This window comes from Danio rerio, chromosome 13 (genome assembly GCF_052040795.2).
Source record: "Danio rerio strain M-AB ecotype USA chromosome 13, GRCz13ab, whole genome shotgun sequence".
Taxonomy (NCBI): domain Eukaryota; kingdom Metazoa; phylum Chordata; class Actinopteri; order Cypriniformes; family Danionidae; genus Danio; species Danio rerio.
Window position 1 is genome coordinate 4,212,504 of NC_141033.1, and position 18,113 is coordinate 4,230,616.

General features: G+C 33.5%; 1 protein-coding gene across 1 annotated transcript in view; it reads right to left on the reverse strand.

Moving 5' to 3' along the window:
* Nucleotides 1-16,463, reverse strand: part of ppp2r5d (protein phosphatase 2, regulatory subunit B', delta) — a 64,553-nt gene extending 48,090 nt beyond the window's left edge. Inside the window, exons 1-3 of the mRNA NM_213318.1 lie at nucleotides 16,375-16,463; nucleotides 15,522-15,605; nucleotides 8,447-8,618 (exon numbers count right to left, since the gene is read on the reverse strand). Coding sequence (NP_998483.1) covers nucleotides 8,447-8,618; nucleotides 15,522-15,605; nucleotides 16,375-16,401 — 283 coding nt within the window. The 5' untranslated portion in view covers nucleotides 16,402-16,463. The remainder of the gene's footprint in view (nucleotides 1-8,446; nucleotides 8,619-15,521; nucleotides 15,606-16,374) is intronic.
* Between the last annotated feature and the right edge of the window lie 1,650 nt (nucleotides 16,464-18,113).

Sequence of the window (18,113 nt, forward strand, 5' to 3'; positions counted from 1 at the left end):
GCTCATTAGTACCAATTGAGCTACATGTTAACGCCACAGCGTACCAGAGTATTGTTGCTGATCATGTCCATCCCTTTATCACAGTGTACCCAACTTCTGATGGCTACTTCCAGCAGGATAACGCACCATGTCATGAGACGCAAATCATCTGTTTTCTTGAACATGACAATGAGTTCACTGTACTCAAATGGCCTCCACAGTCACCAGATCTCAATCTTATAGAGCAAGTTTGTGATGTGGTGGAACGATGGATTCGCACCCTGGACGTGCAGCCGACAAATCTGCTGCAACTGTGTGATGCTATCATGTCATGTAAAGGGGGTCCAACCCGGTACTAGTATGATGTACCTATTAAAGTGGCCAGTAAGTGTATATCATGTACATATATATCTTAACTTTAAATGTGAATAATTGCAGATAACTTTGCCCAGCACTACTTAAAAATAAACTGAACATTCCTCAGCAGTCAGAGTGACAGTTCAGTGACAGTTCTCTATGCCTCACACAATAAGCGGTCTTATTACTGCACGGACATCTGTATGGTATACTGAGATCATCCTGCTGCAGGCAACAACTGCGTGACACACGATGTTCTCCACAAAACTGTGAAAATATATGCCAGCAGTCATTCGAAAGCCTGTTCAAAATATGTCATCTTAAAACTTACGTAATCCACTTATGTTAAAAAAAAATGAGAACAGAGCTAACCGTGAATTCATCTACTTGTGCACACAGCTAAAATACATCCACAAATAAATTATGCATGCTGTCGTCTGCATTCTGCCTCCACCTGTATCAGCTTTTAGTCCACTGATGTATTTATTATCAATCAGACTCTATTCATAATGAATATTACTTCAGTCTACATGCCTATTTACTAAAGATGCCGCTCAATACTCAATATAACATAATATAGAACTGTATGGAAAGACCTCCTCAGTTCAATATGCATATAGAAATTGTATTTTGCATGTCCCCCATTGCTTTAATTACTAACTGGCTCTGCGCATGTTAGAATGTGCATTTGAAGACATAAATGATGTTTAACAGACCAAGAATTTTTTTGCAGTATTGCCTATAATATTTTTTTCTTCTAGAGAAAGTCTTATTTGTTTTATTTCGGCTAGAATAAAAGCAGCTTTTAAATTTTTTAAGCCATTTTAAGGTCAATATTATTAGCCCCCTTAAGCAATATATTTATTTTAAATTGTCTACAGAACCATCGTTATACAATGACTTGCCTAATTAACCTAGTTAAGCCTTTAAATGTCACTTTAAACTGAATACTAGTCTCGAAATTGGGGGGAGAACATAGACAGTGGGGCTAATGATCCAAGAGCGCTAATAATTCAACTGTATGTCCATGCACTGAAACACAGCACCCCAAGAGTAAAATGTCCCATCAGTTCTATCTAATCTCTAGTTCTTTATTTGCTAATGCATGGGTTAATGCAACTGTCAAAAGCCAATATAAAGTAAATCCCCACCAGCGGTTACTTTATTGGGTTCCACCTATATGAAATCAACTTTATGCAATTTTAAGATGTAATTTTAAGAGATTTAGGGCATTAAGACTAATTAAGGCCTTATCTTTACACTATGGAATTTAAGACTTTACACTGACACCTAGGCCTGTCTCAATAAGGAATTTTTATTGTGCTATATATCATTACAGAAATTGTTGCGATAAACAATATTATTGTCATTTTGAGATCATTTTACGCCATTGATTATAAAGGGTGATTGAAAAAGAATACCGCAACTTTGAAAATCTGTCACTTAAATCAAAGAAACATGATGGAAGCTTGGGTAATTAATCAATGTGAAGAGCACTTAAGGTTTTTAAAAACTTCAGAGCTTCCTTAAATCGAAGACAGAAAGAGCATGGCTCTCCTTTTCTTCTTTGCAGAGTTCTTGATTTTTAAAGTTGTGGTATTCTTTTTGAATCACCTTGTTTAATAGGGGTGTAGTGGATCACAGTTGATCTGCGATTCTTACTTTTTTTTTTTAACTTTACTAAATTTGGAGCAAATTGCAGAGAGGTCGTCTCTCGCGTCATTTAAATAACATATATGAAAGCATTTAGGCTTTCCTGTAAAATATAATGATGAAGTTGTGGTAGGTTATTCAGGATGTAGTGGGTTTCTTAGGTTATTAAAGGTGTTTTCTAACATGAATTGTTTAGCCTGTATTAATGTATTCAGTGTAAGCTGCACAATTAATCATTAAAAGATCAGGATCTCAACACCCACGCAACAAATTATACATATGATGAGGATTTGCATATGTTTATTAATCCTTCCAGTGGCTTCATTCAAATCTATGATTGAAAAATACAAAAATCAAGAAAGAGATTCAGTCTTTAGTTTACAAACAGTCAAATAACACAGAATAACTGGGAGAACAGTTTAAAGTTTAAATATAATCACTGATGTTTATGGTAAAGACCACAATGCCCGTGATATGCATTTTACATGACACTCAAAAGTGAAAGTTGTGGGCAGCAATTATATTATTTAGCCAATAGGTGGCAACAACCTCCATCAAAAATATGCCACTGAATAATTCTTCAAAAAACGACACATCTAGCAATGAAACGAAGTTTTATGAGTAAACAACTAAATCATTTATTGAAAATGAGAGTAAAAATAAACATGAGTTGTACAACTATGTGAGATTTCTACATTTAGCGTTGTCAGCAACAGTAGCTGTAACAGTGAATTTTTCACAGTGCTGAATATTTTACTATTTTTTTAATTCAGCTAATTATTCCTTTATTTAATTTTTTATAAAATTACAGGTTCCAAGTTATCTTTAGTAAAACAAATTTTTTAGCAGTACTGTATTTGTAGTAAATGGAAAGCAAATTATATTTGTCGCCTCCCCTTTTTTGACGGATCCGAAAAATGGTCTGATCCATGACTAAAAAAACCATAATGTGATCCGAACCGTGGGATTAGTGATCCATTACACCACTATTATATAATGATTATATATAACAGCAAAATCATGCAAATAGCCATGAACAGAATAAAATATTTATAAATTTTTTAAGGTTATTTAGATTTTAGAATTTGATGTTAAAAAGGCAAATGTCCTATACATTCTAACAAATGTCTTATTAGGTAAAAGTTCAATTATAAACTTTGTCATTGATGAGGTAGAATGCAAATGACATTGTAAAATGGCTTTAATGTTATTTGTTAATATGTAAATATATATTGCAATGCCAAAAAAAAAAAAAAAAATCAGATAATCTCCAAGTATTGCATGATTAGTTGCTGTAGCATCAACATTGGAACGGCTTAATTAAACTTGCCAAATCTTCCAATTTCACGGGTGCCGTTCGAACTGGTGCAATCAAATTCCAGTCTGTTTGATAATGGCTTATTCATATTCAAATAAATGTATAGAAGGTTAAACATACAAAGAATGAAAATGCAACACACATAGGGTGATAAAAAATGAAAGAAACATCAAGGAAAGTAATGAACTCATCAATAAATTTCTCAATGATGGCTGATAAATTGGTATAAATCGCTCGCTTCAGTCGAATTCCTAGACGAACACAGAGCTAGTTTGACTTAGTTCTCACACAAAGACAGGAAAAGGGAGATCTCCGTGCTTCCTCTGTTTGTTTGCCATGTGAACATCCAGAGACAGTGCCAGACCACTAGAGGTAGCGTTGCCTGGGCCAGAAACAAACACACAGACACATTGTTCTGGTGCATGCGTCTGTTTGGCACCCCTCACAGAAAGGTGAATACAGTAAATGGCCAAGACTCCTCAAGAAACATCGTGACGCATTATGTAAGCTAGAGTATTTTAAGATACAGTTATAGTCAGTCGAGAGCGATGTTGAGGGTACAACTTAAACACTACGAAACAAATCGCTGCAGTAATTGTTTTCTCCATGAAGGAAGACATTTCAAAGTAAACTGGTGTTTCACATTAGAGCAGGGTTTCTGCAGGTTTCACCAAGTCAAATTTAAGACCTTTCTAAGACCGTGAAGAACGACATTTCAGACTTACATAGGGCTATTAAAGGACAGCAAAAACAAATTCTTATTAGTTATTTCTTAGCCACTTTTAAAATAATGTGAAAACAAGCAGACCCTAGTTGTACACTACCTGACAACAGTCTTATTGTCGATCCCAGTTGTAAGAGGAACAAATAATAACTTGACTTCGAGTTGATCATTTGGAAAAGTGTCCGAAGGTAGGTTTTTTCGATGAATCATCAGTTGAGCTGCATCCCAATCATCACAAATACTGCAGAAGACTGGAACCAGCATGGACCCAAGATTCTCATAGAAATCAGTTAAGTTTTGGGGTTACATTTCAGTATGGGGGCGTGCGAGAGATCTGCAGAGTTGATGACAACATCAACAGCCTGAGTTATCAAGACATTTGTGCTTCCGATTACATTACAAACCACATGAGAGGGCAAATTCTTCAGCAGGATAGCGCTCCTCATACTTCAGCCTCCACATCAAAGCTTCTTAAAGCAAAGAAGGTCAAGGTGCTCCAGGATTGGCCAGCCCAGTCACCAGACATGAACATTATTGAGCATGTCTGGGGTAAGATGAAGGAGGAGGCATTGAAGATGAATCGAAAGAATCTTGATGAGCTCTGGGAGTCCTGCAAGAACGCTTTCTTTGCCATTCCAGATGACTTTATTAATCAGTGATTTGAGTCATTGCAGAGATGTGTGGATGCAGTCCTCCAAGCTCATGATGGAGTCAGACACAATATTCATTCTGTCTCCACTGCAGCATGAATTTATATTCTATACTGGACATTATTTCTGATAAGTGAAAAGACTTTTGTCTATGCAAAGTCAGATCTTACGGTATTATTTGAATATTTAAAAATCAAGGCATGATCATATTTTATTTTAGTAAAATAAGTGTAATCTAGAGGCCTTTGCCTTTCTTAAAAGCCACTTCTGCTACCAAATGATCAACTAGAAGACTAGTTATTATTTGTTGTTCCTAAAACTTGGATAGGCAACAAGACCTTTATTAGTTGTGTCTGGATGTGTTGGATCGACTGGGTAACTTTACATAAAGAAAGGAAAATTAAGATCCATTTAAATGATACAAGACAACATTTTAGTCAATTTAAGACTTAACGCATACTGAGAAACAGCCCAAGGCTGTTTCTCAATTCCAAGAATGCAGAGAACGGACTTGTGTTCTTGTAAAGACCGGTCTTGCCAGGTATCCTCGGAAGAACGAACTCTGGAGACCACGAGAACAGAGATTGCGTCCTGTGAGGAATGAGATGCTGCGTTCTTCCTGATGGTCACATGACCTTCATGCGTTTTAAATAAAAAATTATTTAAACATTACAGCATGCATACAAAGATTTAGTGTTTTTCCCCTTTTCAAAATATATACTCTGCATCAAAACATTATAACTATGCATTGCACAATATAAATAAAACAGATTTTAATATGAATTTCAGCAAACAAACACCCTTAACGTTTAATTCCTTTATTAAAATGTCCATGGTAATGTTTATAGTCACCGTTTCATTTAGGGAAGCTCCTGAGGTAAGTAAATTATATCTTTAATAATAAACCTGTATAAAATGCTGCGCTTCCCACCTACAGTCGCAATGACTTCTGGGACTTCTAGAGCGATATCAATGCTCAAGTTAGCATTGTTGCGCCCTCGATATCAAGAACACATCCAAGAAGTTTCACACGTCCTCCGTACTTGCGATCTTAAGTATTGGAACTGAACTTTGGCAGCTGATAATGACGTTACATGAGAACACGAGGATGCAAGACCACTGAAGAACGTATATTGAGAAACAGCCCAAGTCTCCTTAACCAAAATACACCTGAATTCACATCATCAGCTTATTAGCAGAGACTGAAAGACCTGTTAAGGGTGTGACAGACAAAGGAGACAGTGCAGAGTTGGTGGTCCTCCAGGAGCGTGGTTGACTCTACTAAATCATTAATTGTTCCATCTAGTCAGACCACCTGGCATGAATATTAATATCAAGGGTAAACAGGAACTACTATAATAAAAACAAAACATTAACCCATGACAGTGCTAATTTAATTAAACCACACACTCACACACTTTCTAAGTAAAATCCCCATCAGTTTCTTAGAAATGAGCAAGCTTGATTAGGTTGGAGATTAGACAGTAACTCTCTAAAATGTGAGCGGTGACAAGGTTTCACTGTCCTACTTAGTGCAGACACTTGCACTGCTGATCCAATTACCGTCTATGAGTTGTCATGTGCTCAAACTCCCTGTGTGGCCAGACAGTACAGGCTTTCCCTGACTGAGAAAAAACACCACCAACAGGAGAACAAAACAGAGAGATTTACTCCTAGACTGTCACCCTCACTTTTTGAACAAACATAAAAAAGAGAGATGATTAACTTTAATGAATCCCAGTCTGCAGTGCTTTATTGATTAGATTTAACCTTGGTCTCATTTCAAAGATGACTCGGGTTGTACTTGAGTAAAGAAAGTTTAAAAAGTTCAAACGAAATGCATGTACCTTTAGGTTTATGAAAATAAAAAACAAAAAAATGTGTATTTAATTATATTATTTAAAAATGTGCATTTAATTATATTATTTAAAAATGTGTATTTAATTATATTATCTAAAAATGTGTATTTAATTATATTATTTAAAAATGTGCATTTAATTATATTATTTAAAAATGTGTATTTAATTATATTATTTAAAAATGTGCATTTATTTATATTATTTAAAAATGTGCATTTAATTATATTATTTAAAAATGTGCATTTAATTATATTATTTAAAAATGTGCATTTAATTATATTATTTAAAAATGTGCATTTAATTATATTCTTTAAAAATGTGCATTTAATTATATTCTTTAAAAATGTGCATTTAATTATATTCTTTAAAAATGTGTATTTAATTATATTATTTAAAAATGTGCATTTAATTATATTATTTAAAAATGTGTATTTAATTATATTATTTAAAAATGTGCATTTATTTATATTATTTAAAAATGTGCATTTAATTATATTATTTAAAAATGTGCATTTAATTATATTATTTAAAAATGTGCATTTAATTATATTATTTAAAAATGTGCATTTAATTATATTCTTTAAAAATGTGCATTTAATTATATTCTTTAAAAATGTGTATTTAATTATATTCTTTAAAAATGTGTATTTAATTATATTCTTTAAAAATGTGTATTTAATTATATTCTTTAAAAATGTGTATTTAATTATATTATTTAAAAATGTGTATTTAATTATATTATTTAAAAATGTGTATTTAATTATATTATTTAAAAATGTGTATTTAATTATATTATTTAAAAATGTGTATTTTACAAAACCTGTTTAAGCCTAAAATAACAGAAAAAAATTAAGCTAAATATCTAAACAGGTTATATTCCAAATTTAAAGTTGATATCTCAAGAATTAAGCTTTCACAAAGATTTTGTTTGGGCGCAGTTTCCATTGGTGACCATTCAAGGTCACACCCTATGTTAAGCAATATGACCTGCATTTATTTATACTTTCTACAATGTATGTAAAGTAGTCCAAAACATTCTGAAGTAGTATGTGAAGTTTGGCGTTTAATTTAGCTTCTAAATAACATCTAAAAACATTCACATGTAGATTGCTGTAGCAAAGTAATACTTTTGGAGTGAGTATCCTTGTTGCAAATTAATAAATAATTGAATAACTGAATAAAAAAATAATAATAATTAAAAATCAGGGGGCGAGGCAGTGGCGCAGTAGGTAGTGCTGTCGCCTCACAGCAAGAAGGTCGCTGGTTCGAACCTCGGCTCAGTTGGCGTTTCTGTGTGGAATTTGCATGTTCTTCCTGCCTTCGCGTGGGTTTCCTCCGGGTGCTCCGGTTTCCCCCACAGTCCAAAGACATGCGGTACAGGTGAATTGGGTAGGCTAAATTGTCCTGTCTATGAGTGTGTGTGTGTGAATGTGTGTGTGGATGTTTCCCAGAGATGGGTTGCAGCTGGAAGGGCATCCGCTGCGTAAAAACTTGCTGGATAAGTTGGCGGTTCATTCCGCTGTGGCAACCCCAAATTAATAAAGGGACTAAGCCGACAAGAAAATGAATGAATGAATGAATAATTAAAAATCAGTCACCAGATATGGAAAGTAGACATCAAGCTTTCAATTTATATTTATATATAGTTTCTATATATAAATCCAAATCATATTTCGGCATAACAGCTCCATCTGCCACATTAACAGGCAAAAATAATAATAGTAATACCAATGCAGGCGTCATGTGAGGCTGCCCTCCAACGTTTTACACAATTAGCACTATTCACTGTGAAACGTACACAACAACAGATCATTTGATCATTTCCAAGAAATCTTCAAAAAAAAGAGAGCTATAAACGCTGCCTCTTCAGGCTGTGTTCTGTTTAGAGTAGCTTTTTTTTTTTTACCTTTGAGGGCGGGAAGTTTCTGCAGTTCCCGATTCTTGCTGAGGTTGAATCGTGATGAACTCTGTCGACGCTCCTTCTTTACAATCTGTGGCCCACCTGAGTACTTAATTTTGTTGAGCTGAGTGGGAGGTGGAGTGCTGTTGCTCGGACGCTTGCTGGCTGTCTGCTGGGCCTGAAAAAATAAAATAGTAAAAAAGTTCAGAATCAAAATAGGTGCATTACTGTCCTGTTCTATAGCACCACTTTAAAATTACTCATTTAATACGGTGCTCTTATTATGTACATACAGTTGAAGTCAGAACTAATATCCCCCTTGAATTATTAGCCATTCCTGTCTATTTTTTCCCCAATTTCTGCTTAAAGGAGAGAAGATTTTACCTTGAAACATTTCTAAACATATTAGTTTTATTAACTCATTTCTAATGGCTAATTTGTTTGTTTTTGCCATGATGACAGCACGCAATATTTTACTAGATATTATTCAGGTTATTAGCATTCGGCTTAAAGTGCCATTTAAAGGCTTTACTTGGTAAATTAGGCAAGTTAGGACAATTAGGAAAATCACGATTACAATAAGCATTACATATTTTCTGATGTAAGTACATATAAGGCAACTAAATATAAAGCAGGACTGATGATTCTTTCAGGTCTTGACATCATTGCTGTACAACAATACTGAGAAAAGCAGGTGAAAAAGGTACTTCATTTAAAATATATTTAAAAATAAAAATCTGACTTAATGCTGGATATTCCTTTTGATAATTATCCTGATTGTTATATTGTAAAACGATGAATAAATAACAAAAGTAATACAATAAAATAAAAATATAAATCCAACTGCAATAAAGAAATGTGACAAAAGAGACTTGCTTTGTAATAAATGATGACCATCAGAAACAACAAAAAGCAGAAGTGAGAGCAGAAAGCTGCTCATTATGAACTAAAACTTGGCATTGTTGCATATTAATCAGTAAATGACATAATAAAAGCATGTACAACAATAAGCTTCTGTTTACTTGCTACTGATGATGTTGTCTAGTATAGATGTTGTACTGAAATTGGCCTTTTTTCCCCACATTTACACTTATTTCCCAAACAACCCATGTTGAACTGTGGTATTTCACCGCGGTGAAACATCGAATAGCACCTGTGCAACTACTAAATCTGTTAAAGCACAAAGCAATGCACCACATCAGTCAACAAATTGCAAGCAAACTGCCATGGGAGTTGAAGTCCACAACTAACCTAACCTACATACCTCCTTATTACCATATCTAGATTCAGTCCACATTAAACATTCATGAGTAGCCTGAGCTGCACTATCAAATAAATATGTCTTCCTTGCAAGATCAGAAGGATCAAGCATCACAGAAACCATGTGGCAAAACGTGAAAAATACAGTGTTACCAGTAGGACTGTCCCAAAAGATATTTAAACAATGTAATAATTAGCCATTCGATTGAGAATGTGAAAATGTAAATCCTAAACAAATAAATAATGAAAAATAAATAAATAAATAAATAAATAATGATGCTGTTACCTACAAAAACGTGCAAGAACTAAAAAAAAAAAAAAGTTTTACGTTTGAAGTCATTTTAGACTTTTAAAGCGTCACACCAGATTCAGTTGTTAGGTACCCAAATGAAAATATACTATAGTATTTTACAGTAAACAGTGTTTTTGTTGTTGTTGCATGACATATTGCACCAAAAATGTATTGCAAAACAATAAATGATAGTATTGTCATTTTAAAACCATTTCATGCCACTCATTATATGATGCCAAAATGACAATAGAACAGCATCATAAAGCAAGTACACTCTTTTAAAAAACACATCATATTTTATTCTTGAGAATATTTAATGCATAATGGAATTTAGCCATTGGAATTAAAATGAGAAATTGTAAAACCTAAACAAATAAATAAACAATAACAAATGTTAACAACCCAGTGGTTGAATTAGGTCTTGCACACCTAGTTCACACACGCAAGCGCAGGTTGCCAGATTGATGACATCAACTGGAGCAAGGAAATTGAACTTTAGAACTGTGACTCAGTGCAAGCCAACACATATCCGTGATTTAGCATCTACATTTATTAATGTTAAAGAGGCTTAATATGTATTAATTAGATTATAACAAACCTTACCATTTCAATTGAGTGCAGTTAGTGCACTATTCTTTGCTTCTTAATGGCTGCATTTAAAATTCTGTGTTGTTAGAACATGGGGTTACAAATGTAATCTGCTCACCTAGTGTTTACGTGCATAATAATTTTATTATTAGCTAATTATTTACCACCTCATGTGGAACTCTGAATCTGTGTCTCATTTCAGTGTCTGCTATGTCCTTATTTATATTATACTATATTATACTTTATACTATACACTGTAAAGTCTATTTGTTTGATAAATTGATATTTTGATTATAACAAGAGGTCTAGACACTATTTTAAAATTTGTTGTCTTTTAATGAGAAAAAAAATGCATGTCAAGCTGTATATGACCCTGGTGTATAAGCCAAGGCAGACTGCAAAAACAACCCTTTTTTATTACTGTGTGAAATAAATCTTAGCTAATACAATATTTCTGCCACTTTGTGTAAGGCTAAGACTAATTGCAAAGGCAGTTAATCTACCGCCAGTGAAAATGTCACACTAAGCCATCTAAGACTGCCAATTTTCCCCTATGACAAAATGAATATCTCAGAAGCCCCGAAACTAGTCTCCAGCAGCAAATTGAGGGGTGTATGTATGTAGATAGATAGACACACAGACAGACAGACACTTATAGAACAAAAAATAAAGATATTATTAAATATTTATTATTTTATTTAAATCATTTATACAATGATGACCATGTTAATTTACATTTGATGGTTCAATTTCTGTACTTGAATACTGTTAAGACTCCCCAGACACCCATAAAGCATTGTTTATTTATTTATTTATTTTTGCTTGTAATTTATTATAATTTATGAAGATGCACTGTAAAGAAAAAGATTTGATCATCCCAGTTTACAAATAGAGCTATTCAAACCATCTGGTGAAATACAATATCGTGCAGGATGGATGGATGGATGGATGGATGGATGGATGGATGGATGGATGGATGGATGGATGGATGGATGGATGGATGGATGGATGGATGGATGGATGGATGGATGGATGGATGGATGGATGGATGGATGGATGGATGGATGGATGGATGGATCACTAGAAAGAATGCTAAAACGATAGAACGATGGATATATAAAACGCTGCATAGATAGACAGACAGACAGAATGTTAGAACGGTAGAAAGCTGGACAGTGAGAATTCGAGGTTGATAGAAAGCTGAAAAGGATGTTAAAACATTAATAGAGACAGATAAAATAAAACACACACACACACACACACACACACACACACACACACACACACACACACACACACACACACACACACACACACACACACACACACACACATATATATATACACATATATAGATAGAAAGAATGATAGACACAAACAGAGAACAACAGATAGAAAGAACGATAGATAGAATGATGGATTGATAGACAAACAGAATGACAGATGGATAGAATGATACATATGGAAAGAACGATAGATAGATAGACAGACAGACAGACAGACAGACAGACAGACAGACAGACAGACAGACAGACAGACAGACAGACAGACAGACAGACAGACAGACAGACAGACAGATAGATAGATAGATAGATAGATAGATAGATAGATAGATAGAAAAGATTACAGATATACTTTTTAAAGAAAGAACGATAGAAACAAACAGAATGACAGACAGAAAGAGTGATAGATAGAACGACAGATAGAAAGAACGATAGACAGATAGAAAGAATGATTTGGATAGAACAATAGATAGAACGATGGATGGATAGAACGATACGACAGACAGACAGACAGATATTTGAGCATATACAATCGATTATTCAGTTTCAAAGACAAAACTGGAATTAATCTAATAATAATAATAAAAATAAAATTAATATCCAAAAATTAGTACATCCAAATTTATATGCTGGGGAAAGATATTAAATAAAATTTAAGAGGAAAATTTAATGAAATAATATATTAAATTAAATTATAATAAATTATATATTATATTAAGAAATATATATTAAGTTTAGATTTTTTTATTATTTTTGTAGTTTAATAACTTTTCTTAAAGATATTAGTCGAGCACATTTATATTTTAATAGAAACAACTGATCACACTGTAAACCCAGCACATCGATTAAAACAAAAACAAAGCTGATCTCTTTATAGGAGCACAAAATCAATGCTGAACCACAATGCATTACCCGCAGTTCAGATGGCTGTGGAAATGTATCAGCGTGTGATGCATCCAAAACAACTATGCACTGATGGCTTCTAATGAAGAAAAGCACAACACGGTCTAAGCAACAAACCGTATGTGTGTGCGCGAGTGTTTGTGTGAACAGACGGACGCTGTGAGACACATGTTGAGGCCTGCCCATAACATTGCCGAGCTGGCCTCAGTCACAGGGGTTGCATGACTGAGCCGGACTTAAAAATAGAGCAAATCAATAAACTTCAGCTGCTGCTACGTCACACTCTCTGCACTTTAAAGAAAACTAATATACATCACTATCAAACAAACAAGCTATTACGTCAGTGCAAACACACACTTAGAAGGACAGAACTTGATACTTAAATGCATGCAAATGCAATTATCTAGCAAATGACTGTAGAGGCCAAAAATATAAAAGGGACAAACCAACATTTCCCTCATCACCATCACAATGAATGCTTCTTTACAAGGGTCTAAAAAAACAAGTCTGACCGGATTTAGATGCCACAGCAACATTTAAAAAACAGAGCAAGGATGTAAACAGAGATTCAGCTGCCTAAACAAAAAATAACTGGACTTCTAGATGATCATTTGGTATCAAAAGTGGCTTATATAAAAGGCAAAGGCCTCCAGATTATGCTTATTTTACCCAAAATTAAATATGATCACGCCGATTTTGAATTATTTAATTAGGACAGTAAGGTCTGACTTTGCTCAGACAAAAGTCTTGTCACTGAACAGAAATAATGTCCAGTATAGAATATAAAGTCATGCTGCAGTGGAAACAGAATGAATATTGTGTCTGACTCCATCATGAGCTTGGAGGACTGCATCCATACATCTCTGACATGACTCAAATCACTGATTAAAAAAGTCATCTGGAATTGCAGGACTCCCAGAGCTCACCAAGATTTTTTGGATTCATCTTCAATGCCTCCTCCTTCATCTTACCCCAAACATGCCCAATAGTGTTCATGTCTGGTGACTGGGCTGGCCAATCTCGGAGCACCTTGACCTTCTTTGCTTTCAGGAGCTTTGATGTGGAGGCTGAAGTATGAGGAGCGCTATCCTGCTGGAGAATTGTCCCTCTCCTGTGGTTTGTAATGTAATGGGCAGCACAATTGTCTTGATACCTCAGGCTGTTGATGTTGTCATCCACTCTGCAGATCTCTTGCACACCCCCATACTGAAATGTAACCCCAAACTATGTTTTTTCCTTCACCAAACGTGACTGATATCTGTGAGAAGCTTGGGTCCATGCTGGTTCCAGTAGGTCTTCTTCTGTATTTGTGATGCAGTTCAACAGATGATTCATCTAGAAAATCGACCTTCAGCCACTTTTCCAAATGATAAACTAGAGGTCAAGTTATTATTAGTTTCTCTTACAACTGGGATCGACGATAAGACTTTTGTCAGGTAGTGCATTAGCCAAATAAATTATAGAAGATGCATACATTAAACTAATTGAAACAACTTTAAATAGATTTGTAAAACTGTGGCTAAATCTGTAAATTTGAAGCAGCTGAAGCTATTTTTATATTTAAATTAAGCATGACTTGGAGATTGAAAAGAAGATACATTAAGTTACAAGAGTTGACGACTTGCATATGACAGAATACTTTTATTTTGGTGTTATCAAAAGTATATATATTAATACATATATTTAAGGTACTTTCTATCTAGGTACTGTTTATTTTTCTGCTGCTGTATATATAGCATGATAATAGAAAGATGTCAAAGGACAATAATTTTATTTTGTTTTTATTATATCTTTGTACTTTCTATCACCCTAGCTTTAATTTTTTTGTTCTGTTGTGAAGAAAGCTGTTTTTTAAAGCATAATAAAAATGCATTTACATCAAAATAGTGTAATTTGATTTTGTTATTATTATTTTTAACATGTGTGTGTGTGTGTGTGTGTATATATATATATATATATATATATATATATATATATATATATATATATATATATATTTATATATATATATATATATATATATATATATTTATAAAAAATATATATATATTTTTTTATAAATATATATATATAAATATATATATATATATATATATATATATATATATATATATATATATATATATATATATATATATATATATATATATATATATATATATATATATATATATATATTCAGCTCTTCAAAACATCTTCTTTAGTGTTCAACAGAATAAAGAAACCCATAAAGGTTGTTAACCACATGAATGAATTGGGGTGAACTATCTCTGAACTATCTTTAAGTTTAATAACATGAGTCTAGGCTCATTTTGTAAAAGGATTTACTTTCAATTTTAGTGGTTATTTAATAAAGCATAAATAGAAAAGAGGCATGTTTCAAATACTTTACTCATCCTCAGCATGAAATACGCATTTTAGATTTGTCAGCACGACATACCACACATGATACTGCAAAAAAATAAACCACATGCAAGGTTTAAAGGGAAAAAAAAACATCTGTGTTGTAGCAGAATCAATAGAAAGTGCAGTGATTGCTTTGCATATTAATACTACGCATAATGAGCACTGCAAAAGGCACTGAAAATTGAAAATGTAGCCTTTTTGTGCCCTGAGGAATCAAAAACCCCAGCTACAACACTTCGCAAGCAAGTATTTCTGCCAACTCCACTAGGCAGCCCCATGGTGGAAACATAGTATAAGCAATACTTTCTTCAACATTATAGATGTTTTTTTTTAACACTCCCATCTTTACCTCTTCTGAATTTTCAGTTCCAACATCCTTTCCGGCACTGGCATTACTGTTTTTCGTGCTGCTTTTTGCAGATTTGGTTGGTTCCTAAAATGATGACCAAAAGAAGCAGAAAATAAACATCTGTCAAACATCATATCCTACTGAAACCACCTCTCTTCACATCTGAATGAACACACAAGTCTGCATAGAAGTGAAATCATGGGCAGGTCATGCGGCAGGGCTGCTATGACAGGTAGAGACTGCAAAGTACATTCTGAACCAGGCTTCATGACATGCACAAAACATTGACTGCTTTCTGAGAATGATAAATGATTTCAGTTCACATTCAGTGTAACATCTCTCACACACACACAGTGACAAACTTGTTCACTTGTATATCGAGCGTTTATATAACGATGCTCATGCACAGAAACATTGACTCATGCAGAGACTCAGACATGTTCGCGTGTCCAGCTTATGCCGCAATCTGTCAACTAATACGCCTCTATTCACATATTAAAGGCCGATTATAATCTCTGTATAGAAAACTGATGTGTAAAGCAAACACCGGGTAAAACAGCGTAAAACCCCAAAGCGTATTCCTCCAAACATATAAGAATCGTATAATAAAAACACGTCATGTTCAGCTGATGTAATCGCGGTAACGCTTTTTAAACATTCTTGTGAACGTGTAACTGTCAATCTTTTGACTTAAGAAATACAGGGATAAAATTGCGCCCTTAGCGGGCTAGCGGCTAGTGAGGCCTTCACTAACAAAACACAGCCCTAGCAAATGCTGCAGAATAACTGTTTTACTCATTACATTCTTATAATCATCAACCAGAATGTGTTATATTCGTAATATGTACTTTACCTTCTCTTTTTTTGTTTTATTCGGCATTTTGCAAATGTTGTCTTTAGCCGTGCCTCCGTGATAAGGCTTCCCTTGCACTCGGGCTCTCGCGCACACTGTTACCTCCAGCTCCCGCGCCCTCCCTTACCAGCAGCACGCTCATTGGTCGACAAATCGCCAGTCCACCTAGCAACAGTACAACGGTATTTTTCTATTGGCTGGCCGGCGAAACAGACGGTCTTGAGTTTCCCAAACGGGGTCCAGGCTGCGCCGATGAAGGATCTAGCGGTCAGCTGTTGTTGACGACTTATATACAGAATACTTTTAATTTGATTTTATTAAATGTATATATTTTATATATAGTATATATACAAGTATGTATTATATATTTTTGTACGTTCTATCAACAGCATCAATGTTTATTTTTCTGTTGATATATATATATATATATATATATATATATATATATATATATATATATATATATATATATATATATATATATATATATATATTGCAATTCCATGCAAATGTCAACCTTGCCATGAAAAAAATTAAGTTTTCGCCAAAATAGCACAACCGTCTCTGCATTTTTTGTGTAGGCTCATATTTTACAGTGGTTTAATAATACTCAAAAATGTCTCTGTCTGTGTTTTCAAACTAGTCTATTTGTTTACCAAAGTCACACAAGTGGCACGTTCACATCCGTCGCATAACAGAGAGATGTCACATCCATAACGAAGCTTTTTCCTCATAAATGCAAACATGTAAAATCAAATAAAATCAATCAAGTTTGTTCTATAGAAAGGCAACTCTTATCCTTTCGATGATCATCCTTTCTTTTGGGTCGTCCAGTTTAATTCACAGAACTTCTATAAAGTATGTTGTATACTGTAAACCTGCAGACTTTTTTGGTCATGATGACGCATGTTTATTTTTAAAATATAAAAAAAATGTTTACAGTTTAATATAATGTTAACATAGACGTTCTATGTCAACTTATGTTTTGACATTTTACTGCAAAAGTCACACCCATAACGCTGGAATTGCTCATATATATATATATTAAACATGTTTGTGTATGTGTAACTGTCAATCTGTAAGCTTAATATATTTAATATCATATGATATATTTAATATTCACATATTTTCTTATCATGTTTCTTACACATGATATTAAATATATCATATATATATATATATGTGTGCGTGTGTGTGTGTGAAGAGTTCTGAAGCAAAAACCTCTAAATGCCATCTGAAAAGTTCTCCTATAATAAAATAATTTCATTTTAAATGAAATTCGTGGCACCATAAAAGTCAAATTACTGAGCCTATACACAGGAGTCAGAGAAAAATGCTAATTTTACAAGAAAATATCAGATGGCTTTTAAAGGTTTTTGCATCGGAACTATACACACACACACATATATATTTATATATATATATATATATATATATATATATATATATATATATATATATATATATATATATATATGTGTGTGTGTGTGTGTGTAAGAATATATACTTTTAATAAACTGAACTTTTTGGGAGGGTCAGTATGCCTACTTTATATACTCATTAGCTTAGACTAAGTGGTGCATTTTATCGTACTTAACTCGTATTCTTTTCTTATAAACAAGTTTTCTCAATAAGAAAACATATATTTTAAGTAAAACAGACTATAAAATGCCTTCAATTCGAAAAAAAGTTTTATGCAGTTTATATTTTACAAATGTTTCTAAAATAAAGTCATTTAA